Raw genomic sequence first — 27,790 nt, forward strand, 5'->3', positions numbered from 1 at the left:
TAGCTCAGCTTCTCTCACTTTTCCAAAGCAGCCAAGGTTCCCATGTCTTCTCAGATCCCCATTACTACTTGTTACCCAAGTACTGTTCCTCTTCCAGACTGCCCGTGTGGTTTAAGCCTGAGAATCCTGAGGACCGTTGGATTCTGAAGGCTTTCTCATCCTGGTCTTCTTAGGTGCCTATGTTTCTATGTATACTGAGATTCATGAGCCATTTGAGGCAATATTTTTCTAAGGTCTTGTATCTTGGATTCTACCTGATGGATAATGGGGCCTCCCACCAGCCAGGTGAGTGTGAAAGTTCCTGTTTCTGTTTAGAGTTTTTCATCTGAGGTGTTTGGAATAGTTAACTATCTAAAAGTTTCCTGACTTACTTATATGTGCTTTTTATAGGGTACATATAAGCTTCCTTAAGGCATTTCTGGGTCGGCTGTGCTGGTATTTATTGCTGTGGCTTCCCTGGCTTTACATCTGACATTAGTACAGCCAAAAGAGAGCCTGGGAATAATCCAAGGCCCCCTCTGCTCTGCCTCCCCTGGAGTTGTCTTTTATGTCCCACAGCAGCTACAGTTCTGCTTTGCAGAGCAGGGAGAGTAGAGGGAAAAAATGCCCACTGCACCTTCTATTCCGTAGATCTTTCTTTTTGTGTCTTCCCTTCCGGCCTTGTGTTTGGAGACCAGGACAATAGAATTCTGTCATCTCTTAAGTGGGCAAAGTCTTATTATCTACAACCATACGGTTGAATGCTGTGTGTGTCTTTACTCAAGCAGTTCCAGGGCAAAGGGGAGGAGGAAAGGAAGTGAGTAGTGAATGAGCCGTGGTGGCTGGCTCTACAGTGGTAGCTTTGCTGTGAGTAGTTACTTCTTGCCAGTGTTTGAGTACATTTAAGCTGAGACACAGGCCTCACAGCTATTCATTGACCCTCTGACTTGGCAGGTGAAAGCAAAAGGCATAAAGAGGCCAAGTAGTCCTCTGATTGTGAGTGACAGGTACAGGACTGGCCTGAGTATTCCAGCAAAGGAGATTCCCAAGGTCCTTACCTGCCCAGGTCCTGTCTCCAACCTTTAGGATGGGAGAATCTCAGTGACTGGCTCATGACTTCAGTGTGAGTGGCTGCAGTGGTCAGTGACATTGTGCCCAGGGAGGGTCAGTTTAATTTTTGGAAAAAAAAATGGAACAATGTTCTGTAAACAAGATTGCTAATGAAGCTTGTAAAGCTGTTTGGTAGGAAAGTGAAAAGCAAAGGAAAAACTGATTTTCTTGTGAGATTTGCATTCCAATGTGTTAGTCTTGGCTGGATTTTGAAAATGTCATCGTTAGAGACAGGGCTTGAGGTGGAGATCAGTAAACTTACATGTAGGACAGCTGTGCTGGGTATAGTGACACACCTGAAACTTGAGTGCGAGAGGCCTGAGGCAGGTGGAGCATCATGGTTTACTGGATACTCCAGGTCAGGGCTGAGCTTGAGCTTTATATGTGAAGCTATTTTCTTTTAAAAGCAGCTACCTTTAAGGTGCAGAGTCTAGTAATTTACTAGGCATGTATCTTACTATGTCCGAATAGCTGTGTCTTTAGATTTTGTAAACATTACAGATTACTCATGGATCCCCAGCACTAGAGTCATGTGTCTAATAGCTGAGTGCTGGTGTTCCCGACTGTAGGGACACACAAGTAGATCCACACCCTTAGGACTAAGTACATTTACAGAAAGCTGCTAACACTGGAGTTGTGGTGCAATCCTTGTTCTGAATACCCACTTTTCCACATCCAGGGTCCTTTGATAGGTGACACACTGAAGAACCTATGGCTGCAATGCCCAGACCATGCCTTGGCATGGGTCAGGGCTGAGGTGAAGGGGGACAAGCAAGGGAATGCCTGTCAGCAGGGTGGCACTGCAAGCTTTAGGAAGAAGGCCTGTTTAATGCCTCTCTGTAACAGAATGGTCACGGGCAGGTTGCCTTGCTCAACTGTCTAAGCATGTTCATCTGAATCCTGAGTTAGAGATCATGAAATGTAATAGCAGAGCTGTGTAAGGACAGAATTCGTCACTGTGGCATTGTTAGCACTTGGCACATACCTGATGGACAGATGGGTGGGCAGCTCCTTAGTGGGAGGTTAGATAGATAGATACATGCATGGATAGGTGCTCTGGTAGATACATGGGCACATAGATGCATGGGTGTATAGATGGATGAATGAATGCTGTAGTACTTGATGTATTATTGATAATGGCCAACAAAGATTCTAGGGTTGAGGCAAGAGCTAGAGAAGAAACTGAGGTGCCAAAAACAAAAACAAAACAACAGGTTGTTTTTACTTCCTGATGTTCCCAAAGTAAACAAGTGACAATCAACATTCAAGCATGAAAGACATTGGTATGTCCAAGCCCAGTTCTTGAGAGACCCAGGCAAGAAGAGTTCAACTTCAAGGTCATCTTGGGCTACCTAGAGAGTCCCTATTTCAAAAAACAAAATGAAATGAAGCCACACTGTGGATACAGTATAACTTAGTTGCTGCTGACTTTACTTTCCATTAAGTTATTCCTCACAAAAGGTACTTGTTCTTGGCCAAAGAATTACCTGTAACTAGGATACTCTTTTCAGAGGTCACTGTGGTCTAATTGGTATCACAGAAACAATGTTTGCATTCTGGCCAATGAGTTTGCATTCATGGCTTTCCAGGACTAAGGTGTTCTGTATAACCAATGCCTGCAGAACCATGTTTGCTATAAACTGAGTATGTGGCCATCATACAGCCTTCTGCTCCCTGATGTTGTACCTACACTCTGTGTATATTTCTGTGCAGGAAGACTCCCTTCCTAGGAGACTCTTCCAGACCCTCAAACTAGCCAGTGCAGTCTATTCAGAGAACGTCATTTCAGGAACTTGTGCCCTTGATGGTAGTATATAGGTGACACACTGTTCTCTGTGTCCACTGATGTGCAGTGTTACAAGCTGTGGTTCCCACACACAGGGCCCCATCTGGACCTTGTCTCAAGGTCCTTCGTTATATTAGCCTTCTCGTTGCTGTGTCACAGTCCCTGTTACAAATGATGTAGAAGGAAGAAAGACTTATTTTGCTCATTTTCAGTCCGCTATGGTGGTGGCAGAGCAGAGCAGTTCACATGCTGGTAACAGCAGAGCATTTGCATCACGGAAGCCAGCACGCACAGCAAAACAAAGAACTCAGACAAGGTGCATCCTTTGAAGGCTCGTCCCAGTGACCTGCTTCATTTAACTAGGTCCTAAGATTTCCAGACCCACAATGTAGCACCATCGGTTGGGAACCAAGCATTCAGAACATAAAACTGAGAGGGCATTTCTTATTTAATCCATAACATTCTTCTCCTGGCCCAAAGGTCATGGGCATCTTCTAATGCAAAATGACTTTACCCCTCTCTAACAGTGTCCAGTCTTAACAGTTCAAACATTGTTCAAACACACATGTTGATTCAAGGCCACTTTTAGCTGTGTGCCCTGTAAAATTCAAAGAACAAATCAAATTACTTAATCCAAGATACAGTGGCACCAAGTAACCATCCCTATTCCAAAAGGGAGGAATAGGAAGACAACAGTGAAAGATTGGACCAAAGTAAAATTGTAATTCAGCATGAAATCTATAGTGTCATGTCTGGCAACCAGCACACAGCAGTGTGATGTGAGGACCAGAGGGCTTGCAGTCACCCAGACCACAGGGCATCTCTCTTGAGCTGGCTGTGCTCCGTTGCTGCTGTTTTACTCTGTAGATGCTCTGTGTTCTTTTCACCCCAATGATGGGCTCTTTACTAGAGCTTTGGTTTCACCCACATGGCTCCACACTGCCCTCTTAGGGGCCTTGCCCTTGGGGACACTGCCCTTCCACACATTACCTAATCTCCCAGTCTTTCTTTTTAATCTTGAAGCTTCCATGACACTGCAGCTCTTGTATTGTGCATCCCTGTAAAATTAGTACCATGTGGATGATGCCAAGGTCTGCTGCCAGCTTGAGTGGCAGCCAGGTCTTCTTGGAGTGGTAGCAGCCTCTGAATACCTGGTTGGCTACACACAGCAAAAGGAATCCTATGCGAACAATTCTTGGGCAGCCTCTGTAGGAAGGGCACCCTGGGGTCCTTTGTCTCAAGAGAAAATCTTTCTGTGGTTTATTCTTTCAATCTTGTGGGCCCATGGGATCTGGCTAGTTCCTAAGATGCCCTCAAGGCATCCTTTTGTCCCATTGAAAAGCAAGGCCTTTCTAGTCACTTTAGTCTCCTTAGCAGCTGTATCAGCTAGTCTAGTTTTCAGTATGCTTGTTTTCTAGCCAAAGTACATGTTTTCCGGGCTTTTCTGCTGTGTTTTAGCTTCTGATTCTCACTGTAAGTCTGGTTATAAGCAGCCAACAGTGGCCCTGCCACTGCCTTGAGGTTTCTTCCTGAAGGTTAATTAGTCTACCCTCTTTAAACCCAGGCTCCCCCATGAATTCCATTCCCACTATCTCCAGACTGCATTGCCTTTGCTCTGACCTCATCCCCAGGGCAGCTCAGAGCTCTTGAAATGATCCACGTGTTGTTTATTGAGACATGATAAAAACTGAAGGAAAATGTTTAGTGTAGCCACCATGTACCAGACAGGTGCAATGTTTTATTTTATTTGATCCTTGTACCAGTCCTACAAGGACTGTCTCCATTGTGTGCCTGAATTACATTAATGGATGCCAATCCTCCTGAGACTTAGTGACTTGCCTAGGGTAACATTAGCAGAGTCAGAGTTCCTAGCCGAGGTGAGGGTGCTGATTGTGCTGTGGTCAGCACTTTCACATGGTGTCGCAAGATGACAGGCTGCATTTGGCTGCAAGACGGGGCTTAAGGAAAAAGGGAGTTGGACAGTCTGATGTAAGAATAAAAAAGACAGAGCAGTTCCAAGGCTGATTGGTTCAGTTTCACAATAGCATGAAGGTCTCCTGTCCCATATCTGTCTGCTCTTCCGTATCTACATATCACTGTTATTTGTCATGATGCTGGCAAGACGGCTGCAGCAGTTCTAGCCATCACATCAAGATCCCCACAGTACCAGCAAAGAGAAAACTGATTCCTCTTTCAGACACAATCCCATGTCATATCTAAACTAGTCTCGGCTTCAAGCAATCTCAGGCGCAAGGCTGGGAAGGGATTCAGGGTAGGATGGTCAGATCTCTCACAAAAGCTGCCTCTGCCTCGCCCTTCACATAGTCTTCACTGGTTGCTTAATGCCATCTACATTGTAAGCACCCCAGCCCTGCCTCTTCTTTAAGGAAGTGGGATGGGGCGCTTGCATCTCTCTGCAGGACAGCCGTGATTGTAGTGTTTGTTCCTGGCTACTTTCGCGGCTCTTTGTCTTTGCAACTCTAACATTAAGGCTTTTCTGAAATACACCTGTGCGAGGCTCAAGAAGGATGCAGGCCACCATGTTGTGTTCACTGGAAGGTATTTCCTTTTGTTTGTGTCCTGGTGTTAGTGACATTTCATCTGAAAGCATTTGTTAGATGCCTTTAATCATCCTTTTTGGACTAGGAAGCCCTGAATATTTCCGAATGCTGAAAACATGACAATGTTTGTCAGACTCTGTGGAGTTCTTGCTGAGTTGTCTCCATGCCTCAGGAAAACAGGTGTGATGGCCATCCTTGCAGCATATGCTGCTGCTGCCCTGAGTGGGTTGTTTCTAAGGTTTGTATTCTCTCTTCCTTGCTGGAGTTTGTACACTAGCCTCATCAGGGGTCAGATCCTGGTTCTGCCTCAATTGGCCTCTTGGCCATCTGAGGTCTAGTCTTCCCATCTCTGAAGAAAGGGGAGGACATATGGAGTCTCCCGGCTTGAGATTCTTTTTCATTGTCTCCCCCTGACCTCTGAATTTCCTGTTACCTCAGTTAGGACCTCTACTGCTGTTTTACACCTGGCCACAAATTGCCTGTCTCACACAGCCCACACTGGTATGTGTGTATTTTATGAACCACTTGAGGCCTGGGTGTGGTCCAGTGGTCCTCCACATGAAGTCTCTGGACCTGTGGGCTAGTAACTGACAGGAGGTTTGCCTAGGGGGACTGCTTCCAAACTGAGCAGCATGGCTTTTGAAGCATGTATCTCCTACTGGCTGAACCTCTTCAGGATATCTCTCACAGTGTGGCCCTGGGGTGAGGCTGGTTAGAGGTCAGTTGTCCAGGAAAGTGAGTCACTGAGGCCACTTCTGACTGTCTTGGCTGTAACCAGCCATAGGCATTTTGTCTCCAGCTCCTACAGACAGTTCATCTTCCCAAAGCTTGGTTTCCTGTCCACCTTGTGGATATCCTGGTTGGCACCCTTTCTGCCTGCCATGATCTTCACACCTTCTCCACCCCTACTCACATTTCCTGCCCCTCTGCCTGCCTTGGTTTGGTTTCCTTTCCTTCTAGTTTCTTCTTGTTCTTGCCTCCGCCTTGAGTGCCTCACTCCTGTTTCCCAACTTTAGTTATGGCTGCTCCTCAGGAGACTGCACTCCTTCCCACAGCTGGGGAAATCTTTGAAACTTACACCATCATTGCTTACCACCATACATTGGCTACATTTCTTCATTGCCCCATGGTTTGAATTCTCAAGACAGCCAAGGCTTCCTCATCTGTGTCATGTGACTTTTGGTGATGTAATCAGGAAATTAACCAATAGCTTGCTCTGTGCACCTTGCCTGGCTCTATAGTTGGGCTCCTTGCTTCACGTCTAGGCAGGTAGTGTGAGGAGGCACCATGTGCACAGCTGTAAGCACTTGCTGTTTGGCCATGTGATTAATTGGTAGTTGGTTGATGGCTTACTAACTAATAGCTTATTGATTCAGAAATGTAGAACTGCCCACAGATGTGGAGTTAGCAGGGGAAGCAGGCTGTGCTGGCTAGGCTTTGCCACAGGGTCCTTATGGAGTAGGGTAGACATTGTGAGGTTGGGCGTACAGCTTCAACAGTGAGCTTGCTCTGTCCCATCTTGAACCTGTAACCTTTTAAGACATGACCTGGAGCTGGAGAGATGCCTCAGCAGTTTAGAGGACTAGCTTCCAGAGGAGCCAGGTATGAGTCCCAGCACCCAAATGATGGTTCACAACCATTTGTAATTCCAGTCCCAGGAGATTCAATGCCCGATTCTAGACTCTGGGGCACCAGGCACACTTATGGTGCACAGACATCCATGTAGGCAAACACTCTTACACATAAAATAAAAATAAATCTTTAAGAAACCTGACATGATCTTATGCTCTCGTTTTCCTAAAGACTTTGACAACAATGAATGTGCTTAATGGGGAATTGATGAGAACCCAGTGTTGAATAGGCAAAACAAAATGCCCCTGCTTATTGAGCTTATGTGTTTTAGTGTATTCTCTGTCACTGAGTTGTCATTAACCTGAACACTATGTTTTCAGGAGACTAGACTTAGTGGCTCTGTGCAAACCTTGAGAAGATACTATAGGAAGAATTTTTTTTTCATTCACGTGGTATGTTTGAAGATACAGACTAGCCATTCTGCATCCTTAGTGTGCTAATACACAAGTGGGCGCTACCACAGTAAGTGCATTGCCCAGCTAGAATTTCTTTTAGATCTTGATGTAGCATTGCTGTTGGCTCTCCCCTTTAATAACTGGTTCCATAATGGCTGCTGGCTCTTACCACCTTCTTGTGTCTCAGAGTCCAGGTACCATGTTGTGCTTCATGCCTCTCCCTCTTACGCAGCATCATGACAGCTTCTTTGTTGGATCTCAGTGTGCTCTTCACTTGCTCGACAGTGTCCACTTGTAATGCAGGTCTAAACCTTCCTTCTGTGTGTGTTTTGCTGTTGTTGATTGCAGTACTGGGGATAGAACTGGGCCTGTGTCTGCTAGGTGAGCAGCTCTGCCACTGAACCACATGTCCAACCCCCCTCATGCCCCTGTGCTGAGTGTTTAAAGGCAGCCCACCCACCCCTTTGCTGACTGAAAAGAACTGCACCCTGGTAGCAGAACTGAGCTCCCTATTCTGCAAGAATAAGGAAAAGCATGTGACTGTGAACCTGATACAGTGAACTATAAAGGGCAAAGGATACAAGTTTCATTAGTGGAACACCCTTCTTTTGCCTACTCTACCCCTGTTCACCCACCTGGCCCCTTTTGACTGTCCCTGATTGGCTAGTCTGTCTACTACCCTCCTGTGGGAAGTGTAAGGGGAGTTCTGAACATTGGCTTATACCTGGCCAACGATGGCCTGCTAGTGCTCTGAGTATCATTCCTTCTACCCTGGCCTTTGAGAAAGGACAGAGGTAGGTGGGATCTCAGGCTCCCTAGTACTCTGATGTCCAGCCACCACCATAACTGTGATGATTTTGAGATAGCCAAGGGTTTGTGGGCTCTAATTTATCTTCCTCTTGTCCCATTCTCTTCCTGAGTTTCTGTGTGAGCTGCCTTTGTTGAGGAGTGTAAGCCTCGGCCTTCAGAATGGCCTGTACCTTCAGCCCTTTATCACCTTTCTGGCTTATCAAGGCCCTGCTTCTCCACCCTCTCTTTCTACTGCATGTCACTGTGTGAGCAGACTGCTGTTATATGCCCTGTCTCATGAAAACCTAGTGGCTCGCCATGGTTCCCATGCTGCAGCCTCAACAGGTGCAAGGGGTTATTGGCCACACCATTCACATTTCACATCTGTCTGAATGTTCTTTCCTCTGTGCTGGCATAGCTCCTTCCACTCCCACCTTCAACACCTAAAGCATTCCCCAGGCCTGCTCCACATGATAGCTGCTCCTAATCACTCCATGGAGTCCCCAGGCACCTAGGGATTCTCTTCTCTCTGCTCTTGTTTGGGTCTTTTTCTGGTATCTGCACAACTGCCTCAATTTCCCCATGGAACAGGGTAAGTGCCTTCTGCTCAGCAGGTCACAAAGGTCTCAGGTCTTTGTAAGGAGTGTCAAAGGTCAGGCATGTGATAGTGAGGTCTGTGGGTTTTCAGGCATGGGCTTCTCGTCCAAGCAGCATGCTGATGAATCAGGTGGGAGCACAAGGCTTATAGAGTGTGTGTGATTTTTTTGGGAGGAGGGGGAGAGGATAGAGAAATAGCACTATTCAGAGAAGAGACCTTTTGGGCAGTGACCACTCACTGCAGCAAATAGCAGGGCAGAGAGATTTGCGTTGGGAGCCATATGCTAAAGAAGTACTGCTTGTTCTTTCCTTAGCTCACAATCTCCTTGAAGGGAAGATGGGTACTTTGCCCTAAATGCCTGGGGAAGAAGAGGAGGCACGTCTTTATAGCCACCTTTTAGACATTGTTTGGGCACCCATGGTCATTCCCATGAAGTCTGTGGGTTGGGCCGGCCTACCAACCTCTTCCCTGCCAGGACTCCCTGTGTCCCAGCTGCCTGAGACATTTTCTCACACAGTCTGCTGGGTGATATCTGGGCTCAAGAGGTGAGAGATGCAGTTGTAGGGCTTTCACCTTTGTGCACCTGTGTCCGTGTGCCCAGCTGGGACTGTTGCAGGGTCTCTGTCCAGTCAGCTTTTTCAAAGTAGGGATCTTACAACTCCAATCTCAAAACACTTGCGTGCTGGTGGCCTCCACTGGTGAGAGGAAGTCTGAGCCTCAGGTGAGGGTGGTTTCTCATGCCCTCCCAGAAGCTCTGATGACCCTTCCATCACATGCTCTCTTGGCTCTGCTTCCTAGTGCTGCGATTCAGACCTGTATGCTCTCATGGTCGGAGGGCACATTAACGCCAGGTCCTGGCACAAGAGGTTGTGCCTCACTAGCAATTCCAGAATGCCTTCCTAACCTGACTGCTCCCAACTGCTCAGGCCTGACCACACAGCCTTTTAGGGGGCTCCTGAAAGAGCATAGTTGGAAGGTTTAAATTGATTCAATAGTGGGTTTGGTAATTTGGTAAGTATGAGAGGTGGTACTTAAGTTAACCAGACAAATAGAGCTTCAACTAGGAAATGGAAAGACCTGTGGCATTTGCCAGAAGATTTCAGGCAGGGGGAAAGTGGAGTGGGCTTCTCTCCCAGGCTTGGAGCCAAGGCCTCCCTTTTCTTACTACCCCAAGAGCTTTGTGGGCCTCACCAGCCTGTGGAGATTGAGTGAACCCCTGAGAGGATCCCATGATCCTCATGATAAAGGGGAAAGAGGTTGTGTATTGGGAACAGCATTTGATTAAAGAACATGTGTCATTCAGGAAGGAGCTGGCCATGGGGACTTGGTTTTTCTCTGTCTCTGGGAAAGCCAGATGTTTGAGTTATTCCATATTGTTCTCTTCAAGTTTGAGCTGATTGTCTGTAATCACATACTTGAAGCAAGCCCTCCATAATAGGGGCTATTAATGTACGTTCTATTTTTTGCTGTGCTCAGTTTTATTTTATTTTATTTTTCCAAAAGGTTCAAACTGTCTTGCCTTTTAAGAGAGGGAAACAAAGACTGAACCTCCTAATTGTTCTAATTATTTCCATAAAATCCTGAGATTCTTATAAAGGGTTCAAATTTTTCTTCTCTCCTTTGAACAATACCCATCGTATCCAGCTGGCCAGCTCAGCAGCACTGGAAGGAAAGGGGCAGCTGAAGTTCACCGCAGGGCGTTGGAGCCCACACCACAACTGTACTCAGGTGGCCACAGCAAGTGACACCACCCTGCGAGGATGGGACACACGGAGCATGAGGTCAGTGAAGTGCCCACACCTTAGATCCCTGCTTTTCTCCCTTCCCTTCCTTCCTCTGAATTAGTTGATTGAAAGCCATAGGCACTGGGGATGCATGGCTTGCTGCTGTCTTCATCTCCTTTCTGTGGGAATTATCTTCACCCCAAATTAAGCTGGCAGGTCCATTGCAGGGAGCTGTCATATTGCTGACTTTCTGGTGTCCCTTAGCTTTTCCTATGTCAGAGGCAGCGTAGAAGGAAACCAAGGCCAGGGCTCTGTATGCCTCCCAAGCCCCATGGCGACACAGATGCTCCATCTCTGTGATTAACGCTGCAGGCTGGCACTGTTAGTCCCCAGCCTCAGCCTCCCTTGTGGAGTTGTCTGGCCATTTCTGTGCTTTCAAGAGCCATACCTATTGGGCAATCATATTTTGTCATTTAAGTAATTATACGCAACAACCAGCAGTTCTAATGGAACAAACAAGAGCGATTTTTCTGTTCCAGTTGTGAATTTGATAGGCAGAGGAGTGATGGTGGGATGTCTGTTGCCATGGCAACAGGAGCCTGCACAGGCTTCTTTAAGATGCAGTTTATCCCCTTAGCACACCATCATTTATCACTGAGCTGAAGAGACGGATGTCATGTAATAACGTGAGTTTCTTCCACGGTGGGGGAACACCTTTAATTTTAGTTCCGAAGCCCCCGTGAAAATCTGGGGCTGATAAATAACCGGTCGGCACTTCTCCCCTGTGCATATCTGCACAAAGGAGTGATTTGGCTTCCTGATCAAGCTGGAGGCCGTAGACTCAAACCGTGATGGATATCCCACACAGCCCACTTCTCCTTGTCCTCTGGGCCTCTCTCCTTGCTGCTCTTTGAAGAATGTGAAGGCGAGAAGCTCAAAGACTGGCTCACACACCAAAATACAAGATGCACACAGCATTGGCTGGCAACTCCCCACAGTGACCTTGTGCCCGGGTTGTTTCTTTGACAAGACACCAACTTCCAAAGGAAATGTCGCCACAGTGAAGAGCCTTTGCTTCTCTTGTTGGCAGGTGACTCCTTTGGCAACAGCTGTTTTTTGTTGTTGTTGGTTGTTTTGTTTTGTTTTGTTTGTCAAGCCAGGCTGCCTGTACTGTTTCTTCTGGTGTGTGTTAAAGTTATGCTGCCAGAAACTGAAGCATGCTCAGCTGGGGCACAGTACACCTGTGACTGCCCATGACCCCCAGAATGTTCCACATTTTTTTATTTTATAGCCTTTCTTGTTTCATGCGAGTGTTCTTAAGGTTTGGGACATCTGATTTGGGGAGTTTAGGATACCAGAATATTGAAAAAGTGCAGTATATAGGAGCCAGCTAGAGATGTAAAATGCCAGGCTGGGGAGACACTTCCACGGATAAAAGCACTTGCCCCATGATCCTGACAGCCCAAGTTCATATCCACAGGACCCACGTAAAAGCCAGACACGGGTGTCTGTAATCCCAGCACACCCTGCTATTAGTGAGTAATGGAAAGCAGAGGCTAGGGCATTTCTAGAAACTCAGTGGCGGATGCCAGTTTACACAGCAGCAAAAAGGCCCTGTTTCAGAACTTAATGGATGCCTGAAGGCTGTCCCGTGACTTCCACACATGTGCACCTGCACTCACGTACATGAATATACACATGCACACCTATCACATATGGTGTACAAATTAATTAAAATCCCACCAGACTGAGGAATCCAACCTGGGGGGAAGGAAAGGAGTTGACTTGACATTTGTTGCAGGGTAGAAGAGTATGATAGGGCTCTGCTATGTGACTTCAGGTTGTTTCCCAAACCCTATTGAAGCCATAGTGAGAAAGCCAACGATAGCAATGGAGTTCCTCCTGAGAAAGAGGGGGACAATGAAGTGTGCAAAGGAATGACACATCAGAGTTTTGCCTGGCCCAGCACTAACTGGGGCCATTGTCCACCTTCACTGGGCGACCTGACTCTGCTCTGGGTACATAGCATCAGAAAGATAATAATGACCAGAATTTTTAGACTTCAGACCCTGTGAGAAGCAGCCAGAGAAGAAGGGATAGGATAGTGTAGGGGGAGAGGAAAAGAAAGGAGAGAAAAGAGGGAGTAAATGTGAATATGTACAAGTATACATGCATGCAGTGTGTGAGCCGTGTGCACATGTGTTCAGGTGTTTGCGTGTGTGCACCAAGCATGTGCATGCCAAACCTCCCGATGGCTAATTTCAAACACCCCCTTCCCACACCTCCTGCCCTGAGAACTAGTGGGGGTGGGAACAGACAGAGAATACATCCAGCAAAGCTAGCCCCATCTCCTTCATCTTTCTCGTAGGTTTTCCACTTTTTTTATTTGTCATTTTTCTTTCTACACGTACCTCCTAATAGCAGCAACACACCACCCATAACTTTCCAGTCTTCACTATCCATCGTCGTCTAGTCTTCTCATCTTTCTCATTCTGTGGTGCAGAGCTGCCAGGGTCCTCACACATCTTTACCAGGTTCTGCATGGCTGTTAATATCCTTCAGGCCTCTCCCACTCTCAAGATGCCAACTACATTTAAAAAAAACTTTTAAAACTATTACATTCATTTTTTTTTAGAGTGTGTGGGAGTGAAGGTGGAGACTGTGCCCTGGTGAATGTGTGGGTAACAGAGGACAATGTGAATTGTTTCTCTCTTTCCACAGTCTGGGTCTCTGGGATCAATATCAGGTGGTCAAGCTTGGTGGCGGGCACCTTTACCCACTGTGCCATCTCACTGGCCCACCAGATCATATTTTTGATGCCTACAAGCCATTGTCCACTTGTCCAATTGGCCCAGGGAACCATACGTATAAGCCTGGGGTGCAAGCACTGTTTCTACCATGAGTGGTTTCTGCAGGGGAGGAACATGGATGGGCTCAGGCGCCTAAGCTGGGGTTCCCTCTGCTTAGCTGCCAACAGGGGCATGGGCCAGCTCTTCCTTCAGCTGGGGGCTTAGGCAGAGGCCTGGAAAAGTGAGGTGGCTTCCATGGCCCATTCACTCTCTGCATGTGCTGTTCTCCCTCCAGCCAGATATACTGCATAGAGAATGCTCACGGGCAGCTGGTGCGTGACCTCGACTTCAACCCCAACAAGCAGTATTACCTCGCCAGCTGCGGAGATGACTGCAAGGTGAAGTTCTGGGACACACGGAATGTCACCGAGCCTGTGAAGACCCTGGAGGAGCACTCCCACTGGTACAGAAACTCATTTGCATGCTGCTTTAGGGAAGAGGGGATTATGTAATTTATTTTGCTAATTACTTTACCATTTGGAAAAGCACAAACCAGCTTAGTTTGTGCTGCTGTGAATCATTCAATCAGCCCAGTTTTATTCTTCCTAAAGAAACACTAATTCCAAATGTGAATGTTTGTGATTTATAAGTGTAGGAAAAGAAGAAAAACACCAGATTCAGTTCCTCTTTAAACCGCGCCGGTTCAAGTGTGGAAAAGTAAATGTGCGCAGATGTTCACACAGCATTGTTTGCCACGCATGGAACCTGGAAGCGACCCAAATGTCCATCAGTAGGGGATTGGTTAGGTAAATTTGGTGACATCCGTGCAAGGGAGATTATGCAGCTGCCAGAAGGAATGAGGCGTATCTGTATGTGTGGATATGGAAGGACGCCCAACACCATTCATTCTCTCCAAATATTGTCTGGATGTGTACCATATGCCGAGAGAAAAATAGAGTGAGATACAGACTAGTATATACGGCATGAAATCGTGTTTTTATTCCAACAAAACTTATATGTGCGTGTACACTTGTGTTTGTGTGTAGGAAATGTGTGAATGTATATGATGTGTGATATGTGTATGTATGTATAGGAAATGTGTGCTTATGTGTGTGCATGTATTGGAAATGTATGGGTATGTATATATGGGAAATGTGTGTGTAGAAAGTGTGTATGTGTGTGTGTGTGTGTGTGTGTGTGTGTGTGTGCGTGTGTGTAGGAAAGTCTGGCTGAGCCACTTTGCTGAGGACTCCTCCACAGGTGAGTACCCCGCCAGGATTCTCCCTTCCTGAGCTTATCTCTGGATTTGTGAGTTCCTTACCAGAAGTGGTGCTGTGTCTGCAAAGCCCCAGGGTCCTCCTGTGCAGTTCTGATGAACTGGATGAATGGCTGTAATTTGCTGCAGCCGGAGCAGAAAGCTTAGCTGTTCCCACTGTGCTGAGCACAGCTTTGCTTGTGAGGCCTGCTGCACTCTCCAACTGGGCACTAGAGCCTTCTGTGGTCTTAGCAGGATCAGGAGGCCAAATTCAGCAGGGCCGCTGGCCACTGTGAGGTAGAATGGCCCCAATATCAGACCTGACAGTTGGGGGATGCCCAGGCCCTTTTCTCGGTGGCAGTGCCTAGCTACAAAGACATGTGGGGCTTTGTTAGGTGTTCCGGGTTGTGGCTAATACGTGTGGTGCTTCTAGGGAGGTGGAATGCTGAGTGACAAGCCGGCAGGTGCAAGCTGACATTTAGTCTTCTCGCCTTGTTTGTTGGGTCCTAAAAGAATATTTTGGAGCAGCACATGGTAGGCTTTCACTCCTCAAAAGTCCCTGGTGTCAGCATGTGTGGTGTTGATTACATTGAGTTCCTAGTGTATCCCTGTCCAGTAAGGTCAGGGACGCTCATATGCATTCACTCAAAATTGTCCATCTGTCCATGACTGTTTCAGGGTATGGAGCGTCCGCTACAACCACTCTCATGACCAGCTGGTCCTCACTGGCAGCAGTGACAGCAGAGTCATCCTGTCCAACATGGTGTCTATCTCTTCAGAACCCTTCGGCCACCTGGTGGACGATGATGACGTCAGTGACCCAGAGGAGCACCATGCTGAGAAGTAAGGGACACAGCAGATCTGAAGGTCATTAGCTGTGAGATAGGGAGCAGTGACATTATAAGGCATCTTACTGAATGCCACATGTCATACCTGAAAGACTAGTTTCTAGATTTGATCGCTGATAACAATATGGTTGATAGTTCCTGGGCCTTGTTGCTCCCTGTGAAAGCATCAATGTCCTCAGGATTTTCAGTGGACAGATCATCAGCACTGGCCATTTCCTCGTAGCTCTCAGCTTGTTAATAGGGTTCTCAGTCCTGGTCTTTGAGTCAGTTAGCCACAGCACTGTGGTTCAGTGTTTTCTAAAAGCCCTTTTTCATCTGTCTGTTTCCGATTCTAATTGTATTTGTGACTGGGAGATGACTATGATTGTACCCTCCTCTTGTCAGGGTTCCTGTCTCTTGGACCCATAGGACTCTGAGGTTTCTGCCTGAGGTTTCATGAGACACAGAGTTTCTGCCTGAGCTCCCAGGGCAAGTCGGCGCGGGTGCTGTCATTATGTTGTGAGAGAAAGTGGCAGGGCCAGTAGCTTGCTTTGTGGAGCCCGCACTGGAGGGAGATGCTCTTGTCCTCTACAGTGGTTTTACCATGCTCCTGTGTGTCAGTGGCTTCCCCCAAGGCACACCCCGGAAATTCATGCCTAGACTCCAGAGAAAGGAGGCCCTGGAGTGAAACTCAACAAGCGGGACATCCAGATAGCCCAGAGCACGCCGCGGGCCCCTGCACTCTCTGTGCGTGCCCCCTCCGCCCCACTCCTTTGTTCACTTGAGTCCCTTTGTGAGGAGAGACCTCTCGTGGCTAGTCTGCAGGGTTTGCCCCTCCACTGTCACTTGGTGCACTGCTGAGCACAGGTGCAGGCCCTCCAGCTGCTCTTCCCGGTGCCACGTAGACTTGGCTTCTGTCAAGGAGGAGGCTGTCTCTTACCCCCTCCCTGCCAGGGGAGAAGCTGACTTGTTCCCTTCGTCTGCTGAGTGATTAATGTGTGTGCTGCCCCCCATGTGGGAAGCATTAAGGAAGCAGGGGAGGGATTGTGGCTGGCAGACTGTCCTGATGACTTCCTGCCACGCTGATGCCACTGAATTCAGGAAAATGGGATTCCCTGTGGAGACTTCCTGGTATTTGTCACAACGTATTCTTTGACCACTGGCAGATCCACTTGCTGGGAAAGTGGAGGCCTTGTGATACCTTAGACCCCCAGGAAAAATTCAAGGGTGGGTGGAGGATTTTTAGACCTCCAGCTGTCTTGTGGGAAAAGGAAGCATTTTGTGTAGGTACTCAGGGCGCCCAGACTACATTCAGGGCCTGGAGGTCATTCTGTGAAATGGAGAGAAAGTGCCAGAACAGCTGTACCTTTTGTGAAGTTGCCTGTGTATGTGGAGCAGGCTTGCTCTGCACTTTCCAGACAGAAAGCCCTGGGGTTTCAGACCCCCTGACGCAGGCCAGGAGGCCTGCTCCTTGGGAACGCAGACAGCCCCAGATTCTCTATGAGGACCATTTGGGCTCATGTCTGAGGATGTAGGGAGAGGGTGCTGTCTTGCCCAGTGAGACCCAGGTAGGCTACATACCTGAACAAAACCTTCTCCTTGGTGCCACGGGCAGGCTCAGCTGAGATCCTAGACAGAGCCTTTTGTAGCCAGACTCTGCTACTTTGTGCAAAAAAGAGCTAGCCCCGCTGTTTCCAGTGTTCTGTGGGCTCACACGCTCGCAGCTTTGCTGTTATATTCTGCTAAGCATAGTGTACTGGTCCCTAGACAGTGTCCTTATAATACACCAGACAGATAGATGATCACCCCAGGAACCACAGTCCCAAGGATGGGGGGGAAAAGGTATCATCAGGCATTCATGACATCTCTAATCTACAGGTTGTACCTTGTTTCCACAGCTCTCATGAGGGTTCTTGAGCTTCAGCATGCTGGCCCCACACAGGCTGCATGTGGTTCTTGCCAAGTCTGTGTGTGTGTGTGTGTGTGTGTGTGTGTGTGTGTTCGTTCATGCGCTCACATTCTGGCTCACTGGGGTCTCTTGTCTCTTGGGCTATAGGAGTAAGGCACCCCTTCAGGACAGCGTCATCGCCACCTATGAGGAGCACGAGGACAGTGTGTATGCTGTGGATTGGGCCTCAGCCGACCCATGGCTGTTTGCTTCCCTCAGCTACGACGGGAGATTAGTTATCAACCGAGTCCCCAGGGCACTGAAGTACCACATACTGCTCTAGTGGCCTGTGGCACTGCTGGTTGGGACTTGGCAGATTCTCAGAGATCTGCAGCTCCGAGGTAATTCCCTTCGCAGACAGATCCCTCCATGGGAGAACCAGCATTGCTTCTGCGGGAGCTCTAAGGGACACGGAGCTTCTGCCAGCAGCTCATCTGAAGCTGTCAACACACCACTCAGCATGGGAGAGGAGCCACGCTGGACACAGCTGGCGTTCCTGCGGGAACTGATGGCTGCCCAGGCTCTGCTCCCTCTCTGGTTTCTGTGCTAAGGGTGTTGGGAGGTTCACTTTTTGCCAGTGTGCCTCCACCTTGCTGTTCTCATGATATTACAAAATGAAATAAAGGAAATGGGATGCACACAGCCTTCTCCTCTCAGGCTCTCTGCTTCACTGAGGAAATCACCTGGCTCTTGTTTGTTTCTCTGTCACAACCTGGAAAGAATTAGGGCTGTGGACAGGTGTGCCCTCCCCACAGTGCCATACCTTAGGCAGGGCCCCTTCTGGACTGTTATCCTCTGTTGTGATGAGTGCCCAGCCTTGGGAGCCTGGCCCATTAGTGGTTCACTATAGTGTCCTAGTTATGGTTGCTGTTGCTGTGATGAGATGTCATGACCGAAATGCAAGGTTGGGAGAAAATCATTTATTTGTCTTACACTTCCACGTTGTGCTCTTATCACTGAAGGAAGTCAGGACAGGAACTCAAAGCAGGGCAGGAACCTGGAGGCAGGAGTTGATGCAGAGGTCTTGGAGGAATTCTGCTTACTGGCTTGTACAGGCTGCTTTCTTATAGAACCCAGGATCACCCTACAGCCTGATCTTATGGAGACGTTTCTTAACTGATATTCTCTCTCAGATGACTCTAGCTTGTGTTGAGTTGATATTAAATTGTCCAGCACATATAGTGAAGTCCTCACTCAGCCCATAGAACTCACTTGTATTTATAGAGCCAAACTGTGAACAGCTAGCTTTTTTGTTGGTCTCTATCATGTCAGAAGTCAAGAATGGGTAGAGTCACCATGGGCGACCAGCAGTACATTCCATCTGGACACTGCTGACTTACCCTCTTGTGTGCCTCCTGGAGCCTTGTTTTGTATATCTGACACATGATCACACCGGAGAAACCATCTTGGCAGTGGGCAAGGTGTTCATTTGTTCCTGGAGACACCACTTCCCTGCCATGATGTTCCACCTTTCCTACCTGTTAGGAAAGGTAGTGGAAGAGGAGGGGAAGGTCCAGTCAGTGCCAAGGCCTGCCCATCAGACCTCTGCATCAGGCTGAAGCCCTGACCTGACAGCTCTATTGCTTTCTCTGGACAGCCTACCTTGCAAGCCCAGGGGTCATATCCCGGATGAGGCTCTGGGTGTCTGTGCCCAGGCCAGGGACAGAGGTTGTGCATACACGTGCTCACTGCCTGCTGGGCGATGTCACTTTCACTCTACAGTCTATGGATTTTTACAGTGCAGAACAGTTTGTCAAACCACAGACTTCCCTGCTGTCTTGGGCTCCCAGCTCTTGGCATGACTGTCCGATCCTCCTTCCTATGTAAATTTTTTCTTTGGAGCATCATGCCTGGGTTGCATGGCTGGATGTCTTGCTTTTTCCTGTAGGCCACCCTGTGCTGTGGCGACCCGTAGCAACTGCAACTTTCCCATCAAAGGGCACCTGTGGCTTGTGATTGGTAGTCAGCTGGTAGAGCTGTCCCAAGTGCATGCCCTGGTTCCCGGGAACAGACAATGTTATTTCTGGGCAGGGGATAACCATCTGTGGCCCTCTCACCAAATCCATGCCACATTTGGTAGCACATGGCAGGCAGCCCCTGAGCTGAAGGGCCACCTGGTGACCCTGTGACTCCGAGGGCTGGGTGTTTCTGCTGCCCCCTCCAGGTTCACTGGTGCTGCTCCCCGTAGAAGTACATTTCAGGTCCAGATGTGATATCCATATCTGTAGTCTCAGGGCTCAGCCTGAAGCAGGAGGATTACTGTGAGTTTGAGGCCAGCCTGGGATACATGGTGAGACCCTGTCTCAAGGAAGCAAAGAGTGGCTCTCAGGGTCTGTGGTAGTTGTGTGTTTACCTTTGTACACTGTCTAGTGCTCTCCAGGCTTCAGGCTTCCCCTCCCTGGAGAGCCTGCACCTTCCCCTCAGCCCACGCTTCCACCATACACTGCAGACCTTACCCTGCTACACAGCTCATGCATTCATTAGCCGTCTGATGTCCTCCTTGCCAAAGCTCGCAAATTCAGCTGGCTGGCAATTAATTGTGTGTTTAATTAGTATTGATTTTGACAGTTCTTTATTTTGGGTGTAAGTTCCTTATCAGCTATGTAATTTCAAATAACCTCTGTTTTCTTACCTTATTGCTTGCTGGGCAGTATCTCTTATAGGAGGAAAAAAAAAAGAATTTGAAATCCAACTTGCCTAGCTTTTCCCTTTATGGTTTGAACCTGCCTGATCAACCTACCAAAATATTCTTCAGCATTTTCTTTTGAATGTTCAATGGTTCTACATTTAATTCCTGGAAACATTTGGGGTGGTTTTATTTCTTTTCATATAGACATCCAGGCATCCCAGCATCCTTTACTGCTGTTCCTCCTTTGCTGTGCTCCTGCTTCCACACTAGGTCCTACTTGTCTGCTCCTCCACATTCCCCTCCAGTGCTCTGTGCCTCATTAGGAATTCCTTTGGACCTTTATGGGATATTTTCCAGAACTTCCGCATTCCTTGGAGCCTCCTTCTGGGTACTATGACTACTTCCCCAAAGACTATGCCCCCTGGTCACTACCCCTCTCACAGCCCTGCCTGTGTCTGGGGACCCCATGTCCTCTGATAGGTCAGAGAAGAAAGGTCTGCATCCTCAGTCTGAAGCTCCCATGGCCCCTGTAACTGCTGCCACACAGTCATCTGGGGAAGCTGGAAACCTTTCTCTCTACCTGCTACAGGAGAGCCGTGCTTTCTATGAATGCTCCAGAACCTTCTGCTCCTCATAGCACCGGAGTCCTGCCAGACCTCCCCTAGTCCTGCTTACACCCACTGTGTATAGAAAGCAACTGAAAGAAAACTGTTTCATGTTCTGAATCTTAGTGCAGGCGGACTAAGGCTGGGAAAAGCATGTGCAAGTAAGACCAGGTCAGGGTTGAAGTGTGACAGTTGTATATCCATTTGGTCAGCTGCTAGGCCCACGAAGGCGTGACCTTGGCCATCTTTCTTCATCTAGTTTTATAAAGTATAAAATACCTTCCTTAATGACTGACATTTCAAGGGTGCTTGGCTCTGTGGTCTCCATCTGGAGTAGAAGGTCCCATTGGGTGAGGGCTTGAAGATTAGTAGATACCAATGGCCCCTGAGGCCTCCTTGGGGCACACTGAGTCCCTTCATTCACTGCACTGACATCCCCAGAGTGACAAGGGTAGAAGCCATACCCTGGGCATCTTTCTGCTTTCCACCTGCCCCCTCCCCCATCACAGACAGCTCTACAGGAATGCCTCCGATTTCTGCCCTCACCACCTTCCCCAAGGCTGGTGTCTCCTTGTCTGGAAAGCCCTCCCCAGACACAGCCCTGCCCCAAGTGCTGAATGTCCCACACTGAGAAAGGGGAAGAAAGACAAGCCATGTAATATATCTGTCAACTCTGGGGCCAGAGCTTCTGCAGGTCAGGGCAGCAGCCATCAGAGAAGAGGGAATAGTAAGAAGTACCTACAAGAGTCAGCTTTGAGTCTTCCGGGTCAGGGTGCAAGAGAGGAGAGCCAGCAGAGTGAAGGGTGAGCAAGGCCTGGTGTATAGGGATTTTAGGCTGGCTGGTCAGGTCTCTGCTGGGAGATGTTGGCCAGCCCACTTCTCAGGGCAGCAATAGGGAGGTCCGTGACCCTTAGTTTGCATTTCTTTTTCCACGTCAGGGGTTCATTTGTCAACCATGATGGCATCATACTTATTAGGGTTTTAAATGAAAGCTGCCATGAGGAGCCGTATTGAGGCTGCTGTGCACATCCTGTTCACGGATGCCCTCAGTGGCCTGCATCTGTCAGATTGAGGGATCCTGGGCTCTGCTGGACACTAAGAGCAATGTGGGTGCCTCTAGCAAGACAGGCCTCAGCACGACCTGATGGACCATTGCTGAAGCTACTGAGGCTGGGAGGCAAACAGCAGGTTTGTGGCAACAGAGCTCCGACTCTGCCACACGTGAGTCACCTTCATGGTGGACTGGCAGCCTTTCTTCTGTGCGTGAGGATAACAGGGCGTGCACAGGCACATGGCCAGCTGCCCAGTGCCACAGTGATGTGTCTGAGACGCAGACCATCCTGAGGTGTGCCAGTTGATAGTGGGGAGGTGTGGAGAGGGTGGCTTGAAAGACTTCAAGCACAGGGGATTCCTTTTCCCTCTTAGGAATTTAGGGTGGTTGAAAGGTCAGCTGAGCTCACTTGACCAGTGCTAGGTCATCATGCACGCAGGCAGGCAGCCTGGAGGGAGGCATCTGGGAGCTGGGATGCATGCAGTGGCAGAGCCCTGTACCAATGTGGACCTGGGATGGGCCACGGAAGCAGCTGGGAACCTTGGGTGTTCTGCTCTGGGTCAGGTGGATAAAAGTCGCCTCAAAAAAGCATCCATGTCTCAGATGGTGCCTGGCCAACTAAGGGATATTGCCAGTGTGGTGCCTGGCTTAGATAGGCAGAAGTACATAGCCTCAATAGGAGAGCACCAGTATCTGTGTTGTGCTTGCTTGTGGTACTGGTGGTGAGGGGCCAAGTCATCTGCTTCAGGGAATTTTCAGATGCCTGTGAGATGCAGAGGCGGGCTTGCTCTCCCAGTGATGTTTGAGTTAGTTGATTCCCAGAAGGACCCCAGCCTTTCCTCAGTATGTAGAAGCTGGTGAGCCTCCCCAAGAGGGATGAGAATCTTCATGGAGGAAGAGCAGACCCGAGCCATGTTTCTTGAGAAGCCTTCTCTCTCAGTCTCCAAGGAAGCCCAGAGTTTATAAGTGGGCTGCACGTTGCTGTCTGGAGCCTGCCTCTCAGATAAGCTCGGAGTTGCGTAGGAGGCGTCTCCACGCCTGTGAAATGAAATCACGGTCCCCATTCTGTTCACTTGGGTTTTTGCCTCCACCGAAGGAGAAACACATGACAGCAGCCTGTGACAGGCACACGCATGGCCAGGATGCACGTTGGCTCTGGGTGAAAACTGTGAGTATGCCAGGCCTGGTGAAACCATCTGGGTGGGCGCCTTGACCATACACCCCCACACTGTCCTGAGCCGTCTACATGACCAGCCTCAGTGTCCCCAAAGGCAGGGCTGTCAGGACAGGCTAGTGTTGATCTCCTAGGCCTCAGCATCCGCTTCTGGTTGTTGGAAAGAAAGTATCATGAGGTCACCATGGAGGGGACGGCTGTGGCCTAGTTCTCTCCAGAGTAGAGCCAGTCCTGTAGCTCCAGCTGCAGCTCAGTAGAGGAGGGGCCGCCCTGACCCCATCCAGGTCACCAGCTCATACACATTAACCACAGTCACTGCCATGCAGACCTGTGCCGCTGCTCATGGATCACTGTTGGAAAGCCTGTCACCAAGCCATGATTTAAGACCAAGTATGGCCATAATTCTTCATTCCTCCCACTCACGCCTGGCAGTTCCTAGGTGCAGGGCCTCACAGCCTGCTGAGGAATGGCTTTGGTGGGGGTATGCCCTTTGACAAATACCCACAGGGCCTGCACTGGCCAGGCCTCCCCAAGGCCAGTGCAGACCACCCCGTGGTCCTGGGCAGTGCTGAGCAAATAGCTGCATGTGACTGAGCATGCATTTGTCAGGACACCCACCCAGCCCCACCACAGTCTCAGAAGAAAGGGGCTGCACTTGCTGGGCTGGCTTGGGCACTGCTTTCCTGCAGAAAATAACTGAGCCACCCTTGATGTCTGTAGGTCTGCAGCTGCAGTAATCATTTAAAAAGCCTTCCAGACCACACAGAGAGCCAGAACTAGGAGCACAGAGGCAGACTGTCCCACCTCCAGGCCACCTGCTATGGGGCTGTGGCTTCATCATCCTAGCCAAGAGACATTTGGGATTGGTGAGCTGGAGATGGCCCCAAGCACAGCAATGGCTGTGGGATTCTCAGTTAAGACCATTGGGCCAGAGTGAAGGGGTGTTACTGACTATGGTATCTTGAATAAAGGACCTTTCTCCAGAGTCTCCAGAGTGAATGGCAGGTCATTAAGACACTTTGTCAGAGACAGCCACTTTTCCCATTACTATGGAACCCACTTGGATACTGAACTGCCATGGGTTATCTCTGTGCAGGGGCTCTAGGTTATCTCCATGCATGGTGCTTGGTATGAACTGATTGGTCTGCTCTTTGATCACCTCCCCCTGAGGGGGGAACAGTCTTACCAGGACACAGAGGAAGACAATGCAACCACTCCTAATGAGACATGATAGACTAGGATCAGAAGGAAGGAGAAGAAGACCTCCCCTATGGGTGGACTTGGGGAGAGCACGGGTGGACGAGGGGGAGGGGTGGTGAGATTGGGAAGGGAGGAGGGAGGGAGCTACAGGGGGTATACAAAGTGAATAAACTAATTAATAAAAATTAAAAAAATTAATAAATTTTTAAAAAGACTCATTTTGTACATGGTAGAGAGGACTCACTACCCTGTATTTGGTGGCAGATATACTCTTTGGGTTTTCCAAAGAACTGAGCAGAACACACCAAGTTCCACACACCTTTCCGGTGTCCTCTTGATGTGTGATGTTTGCACCTGGAGATCATGCCAACTTGCTGTGGCAAGTGACGCTGTGCTCCGTGAGGAGCTCACTCCAGGTGCCCTGCACTCCTGAGGTTGTCGATGGGTGTGCAGAGCCAGTCAGCTACCCGAGACGCGTGCATGGCCTTGAGGTACACACGTCCTGCTGTGCCATCAGCCCCCCTGATTACAGAGTCCGCGCCGTGTTCACCTGAATGGACATTTCCTCATTCCTATTGGTCTCAGGGTGTTCTTGTCATCAGTCTTCCAGCCTTTGCAGATAAAAAATCCAGGGGCTTGGGGTCAGCTCAATCAGATGGTGGAGGGAGGCAGAGCAGCGGCAGACAGCCTGCTTGACTCTAAGGCTCAGTGTCTTCCCGTGTCCTAGGTGCTGGCACTCAAGTGGCACTGAGGCAGATTCTGGGTGAGGCGGATGCTGCTGCGCATATCAGGTGTACAAAGGCAGACACTGGGGTATAGGTATTAGGGTGGGTGCTTGGGAGGGCACTGGGGTAGATATTCAGGCAGGCGCTGGGTGTATATAATAAAGTAGGTGCTGAGGTAGGAATCGGGGTGTATCAGGATAGATACTGGGGTATAGATATTTGGGTGGGTGCTAGTAGATATTCAGGCAGATATTGACATAGACAATAAAGTAGGTACTGGGGTGGGCATTGAGGTGAGGTATATGAGGGTAGGTACTAAGGTGGATGCTGAGGTAGGTAGACATTGGGAGTAGATACTCATGGTAGATATTAGAGTAGGTGCTGGTGAGTAGTGGGATGGATACTGAGGCAGGTGCAGGAGTGGCCAAGGTTCAGAAGGGGGTGCAACTTCAGCTGATGGCCTTGGGGGCTGAAAACCAAAGCAGTCTGTGCTGAGCTTCTACCCATCTCACTGGTCCCCACCAGGTGACACTGGCCTTGTCCCTCAGCCATGTGGGAACAATAGAGAAGACACTTTCCTCCACAGGAAGGGTGGGACCTTGAACTCAAATTTCTCCAGCATCGCTGATTTCTCCGATGTAACTAATGAGTCCGGCAGTTGGGCCCTAAGCCAGAGCCTACAGCTGGGTGTCTATTGTAATGAGCTACCTCAGGCTGCCAGTGGCACCTCCCTCCGGCTGGCCCGAGGCCATCGTTAATGTCCCAGGAATGGGTGGTCACAGAATCCCGAGTTTTCCCTTAAGTCTCTTTAAGGGACTCTGCAGCCCATCACTGCTGTCCGTTCTTCATTAAGGGTGGCAAGGTGCCATGTCCATATTCCTGTGAGGACACGAAATAGCACTGAGCTATCCCATGCCCATCCATCCATTATAGCAGCTGCGTGACTGAGGCTGTCTCCATGCTTTCTTGTCTGTAGGATGTCCTGCTTCCCATCACAGTCCCACCCCACAGCACACCGCTTGCCTTTTGTGTGGGCAGCGGATGTGCAAAACGCATATTGGAGGCATACCTGGCTCCCTTAGTTGGAGTCTTCCCTTTTTGCTGTATTTTTTTTAAAGCAGGAGTAAGAAATCACATATTTATCATCATCTCCCAGTAACAGAACCCAAACCTAAGTAAAGAACTCTTAAGAGTGTTTCCTGCTTAGCGCCTGGCTTATCTTAAACTGTCGAAGTTGATAGCCCAATCCACTTTTTGATGTAACTATGATGGTTTTAGGAGATTTAGACATGACTTTTTATAGCGTGAAAAAGAAAAATAGAGCCAAATATATGATAATGATGAATCCGCCGACTTCTGCATCTGAAATTGCTTCCAGGCACAAGTTATTGCATAATAATTCATGCCCTGTTGTGTCTTGCTGCTTAATAAGCATATGGAAAGGCTCGTGTTGGGATTGTCTTTCTATTGCCATCTCAGAGCTGGCTACACTACGGAGTACTAGGGAGGGCTGAGGTGAGCATCTCCAACTGACGATGCCATCAAGGCTGGGGCAAGGGACAAAGGACCTAGCACCATGCAGGGACCAGGGGAGAAGGCTCCATTGGCAGAAACCCCCTCACCCAAAGCAGGAATTTTCCACAGAATAGCCTCTGGCTTCTCGGGCTTCAGCCTCCCAGAAGCATGTATCAGACTTGGTCCTAGGCACATATTTCAGCATTGGTAGCATATACTAGGTGAAAGCCATTCTTAATGGGTTGATGGGTAGATCAGCTTCAGCAGGACAGGGGTCCCCTGAGACCACCAGCCACAATAGTTGGACCCTATGGTGTGAGTACCCTGCACATAGGCCAACCTGTGGTCCCTTATGAAAGCATGTCACGGGAGTGCGTTGTTCAAGGTGAGTCTGTATCTTTAACCCTGCCCCTTTGCTATGTATTCTTTTTTAATTTTGTCATTGCTAGTGGAGCAGGTCAGATGGTTATGATAGTCTGGGAGCCTGAGTTTGACTGGTGGGGAAACTAGGGCAGGTTTCTCTGGCTATATAACAAAGGTAAGATGGCCCTGGTCCTGAAGGTGAAGGTACAATTCTATGATGCTTGTAGGGGGTCTGGGGTTCCCAGAGCCCTGTGTGGGGTTGGTCACCAGGCCATCTGGAAGATGCTCCACTCTGGCACTCCTGATACACTTAGGCAATGCGCTACCTGCCAGTGCTGACCTCAACATCCTTGTCAAGACAAGGCCACTGAGGAGTGAATCTCCACAAATACTACAAACTATGACATCTGTGATGTGGCTTCAGTAGGGTTGTCCCAGGGAGCCCTGCAACAAAATTGGCCCCACACCCTTTCTTTTATCATGGTTTTGTGCCCTAGCTCATCTCCTTAGCCTCTGCACACCCTGCAGACAACCTATGTGCCATGGAGGTCAGAGTGGCACCCTGTTGCATCTCTGGAAGGCCAATGTGTCATCACCTCTGCGTTTTGGCTTGTTCTTGTCAGGCAGGTATCAGCAATTGGCTTGGTCAGTGTATCAGCACTCAAGAGATACCATGAGAGTTGGTGCCTGTGGCACAGAGGATGTGGGGACATGGGAAACACTGTGGAGTGAATAAACCTGAAGCCTTTGAATGGAACCTGAGGACTTGGTGTGGCACACTAGCAGGGAAGCAACAGAGCACTGACTGCCACTTCACAGGGCCTTGGCATGTCATGGAGACACTGTGGGTGTGTCTGGGAAAGGCTGCTGTTCTTGGCCTCATGAGACTCCACATGCATCTGAACTCCAGGTTAGCTAGACTGTGTGCCACAGAGGGAGCTGTACTGAGCCCATCAGTCTGTGGCTCAGGCTGGGCATGAGCTATGAAAGGAGGAGAGGCCAGGGCAAGGGTGTCCACCACTGAGGCCCATCTGACCTTTGAACCCCCTCCTGTTGTATGTTGCAGACTCATCTATGCTGGGCACTCTCATCTCAAGCCAAAAGCGGTGGTCAAGGAAGGGCACTGGGGCCAGCT

At 49.0% G+C, this 27,790-nt stretch overlaps 1 protein-coding gene across 1 annotated transcript in view; it reads left to right on the forward strand.

Moving 5' to 3' along the window:
- Eipr1 (EARP complex and GARP complex interacting protein 1) overlaps positions 1-18,035 on the forward strand; it is a 106,279-nt gene extending 88,244 nt beyond the window's left edge. The window contains exons 6-9 of the mRNA XM_060366533.1: positions 10,495-10,631; positions 13,659-13,826; positions 15,297-15,461; positions 17,502-18,035. Coding sequence (XP_060222516.1) covers positions 10,495-10,631; positions 13,659-13,826; positions 15,297-15,461; positions 17,502-17,676 — 645 coding nt within the window. The 3' untranslated portion in view covers positions 17,677-18,035. The remainder of the gene's footprint in view (positions 1-10,494; positions 10,632-13,658; positions 13,827-15,296; positions 15,462-17,501) is intronic.
- Positions 18,036-27,790: the final 9,755 nt, after the last annotated feature.

The sequence above is a fragment of the Meriones unguiculatus genome, chromosome 1, assembly GCF_030254825.1.
Source record: "Meriones unguiculatus strain TT.TT164.6M chromosome 1, Bangor_MerUng_6.1, whole genome shotgun sequence".
Lineage (NCBI taxonomy): Eukaryota > Metazoa > Chordata > Mammalia > Rodentia > Muridae > Meriones > Meriones unguiculatus.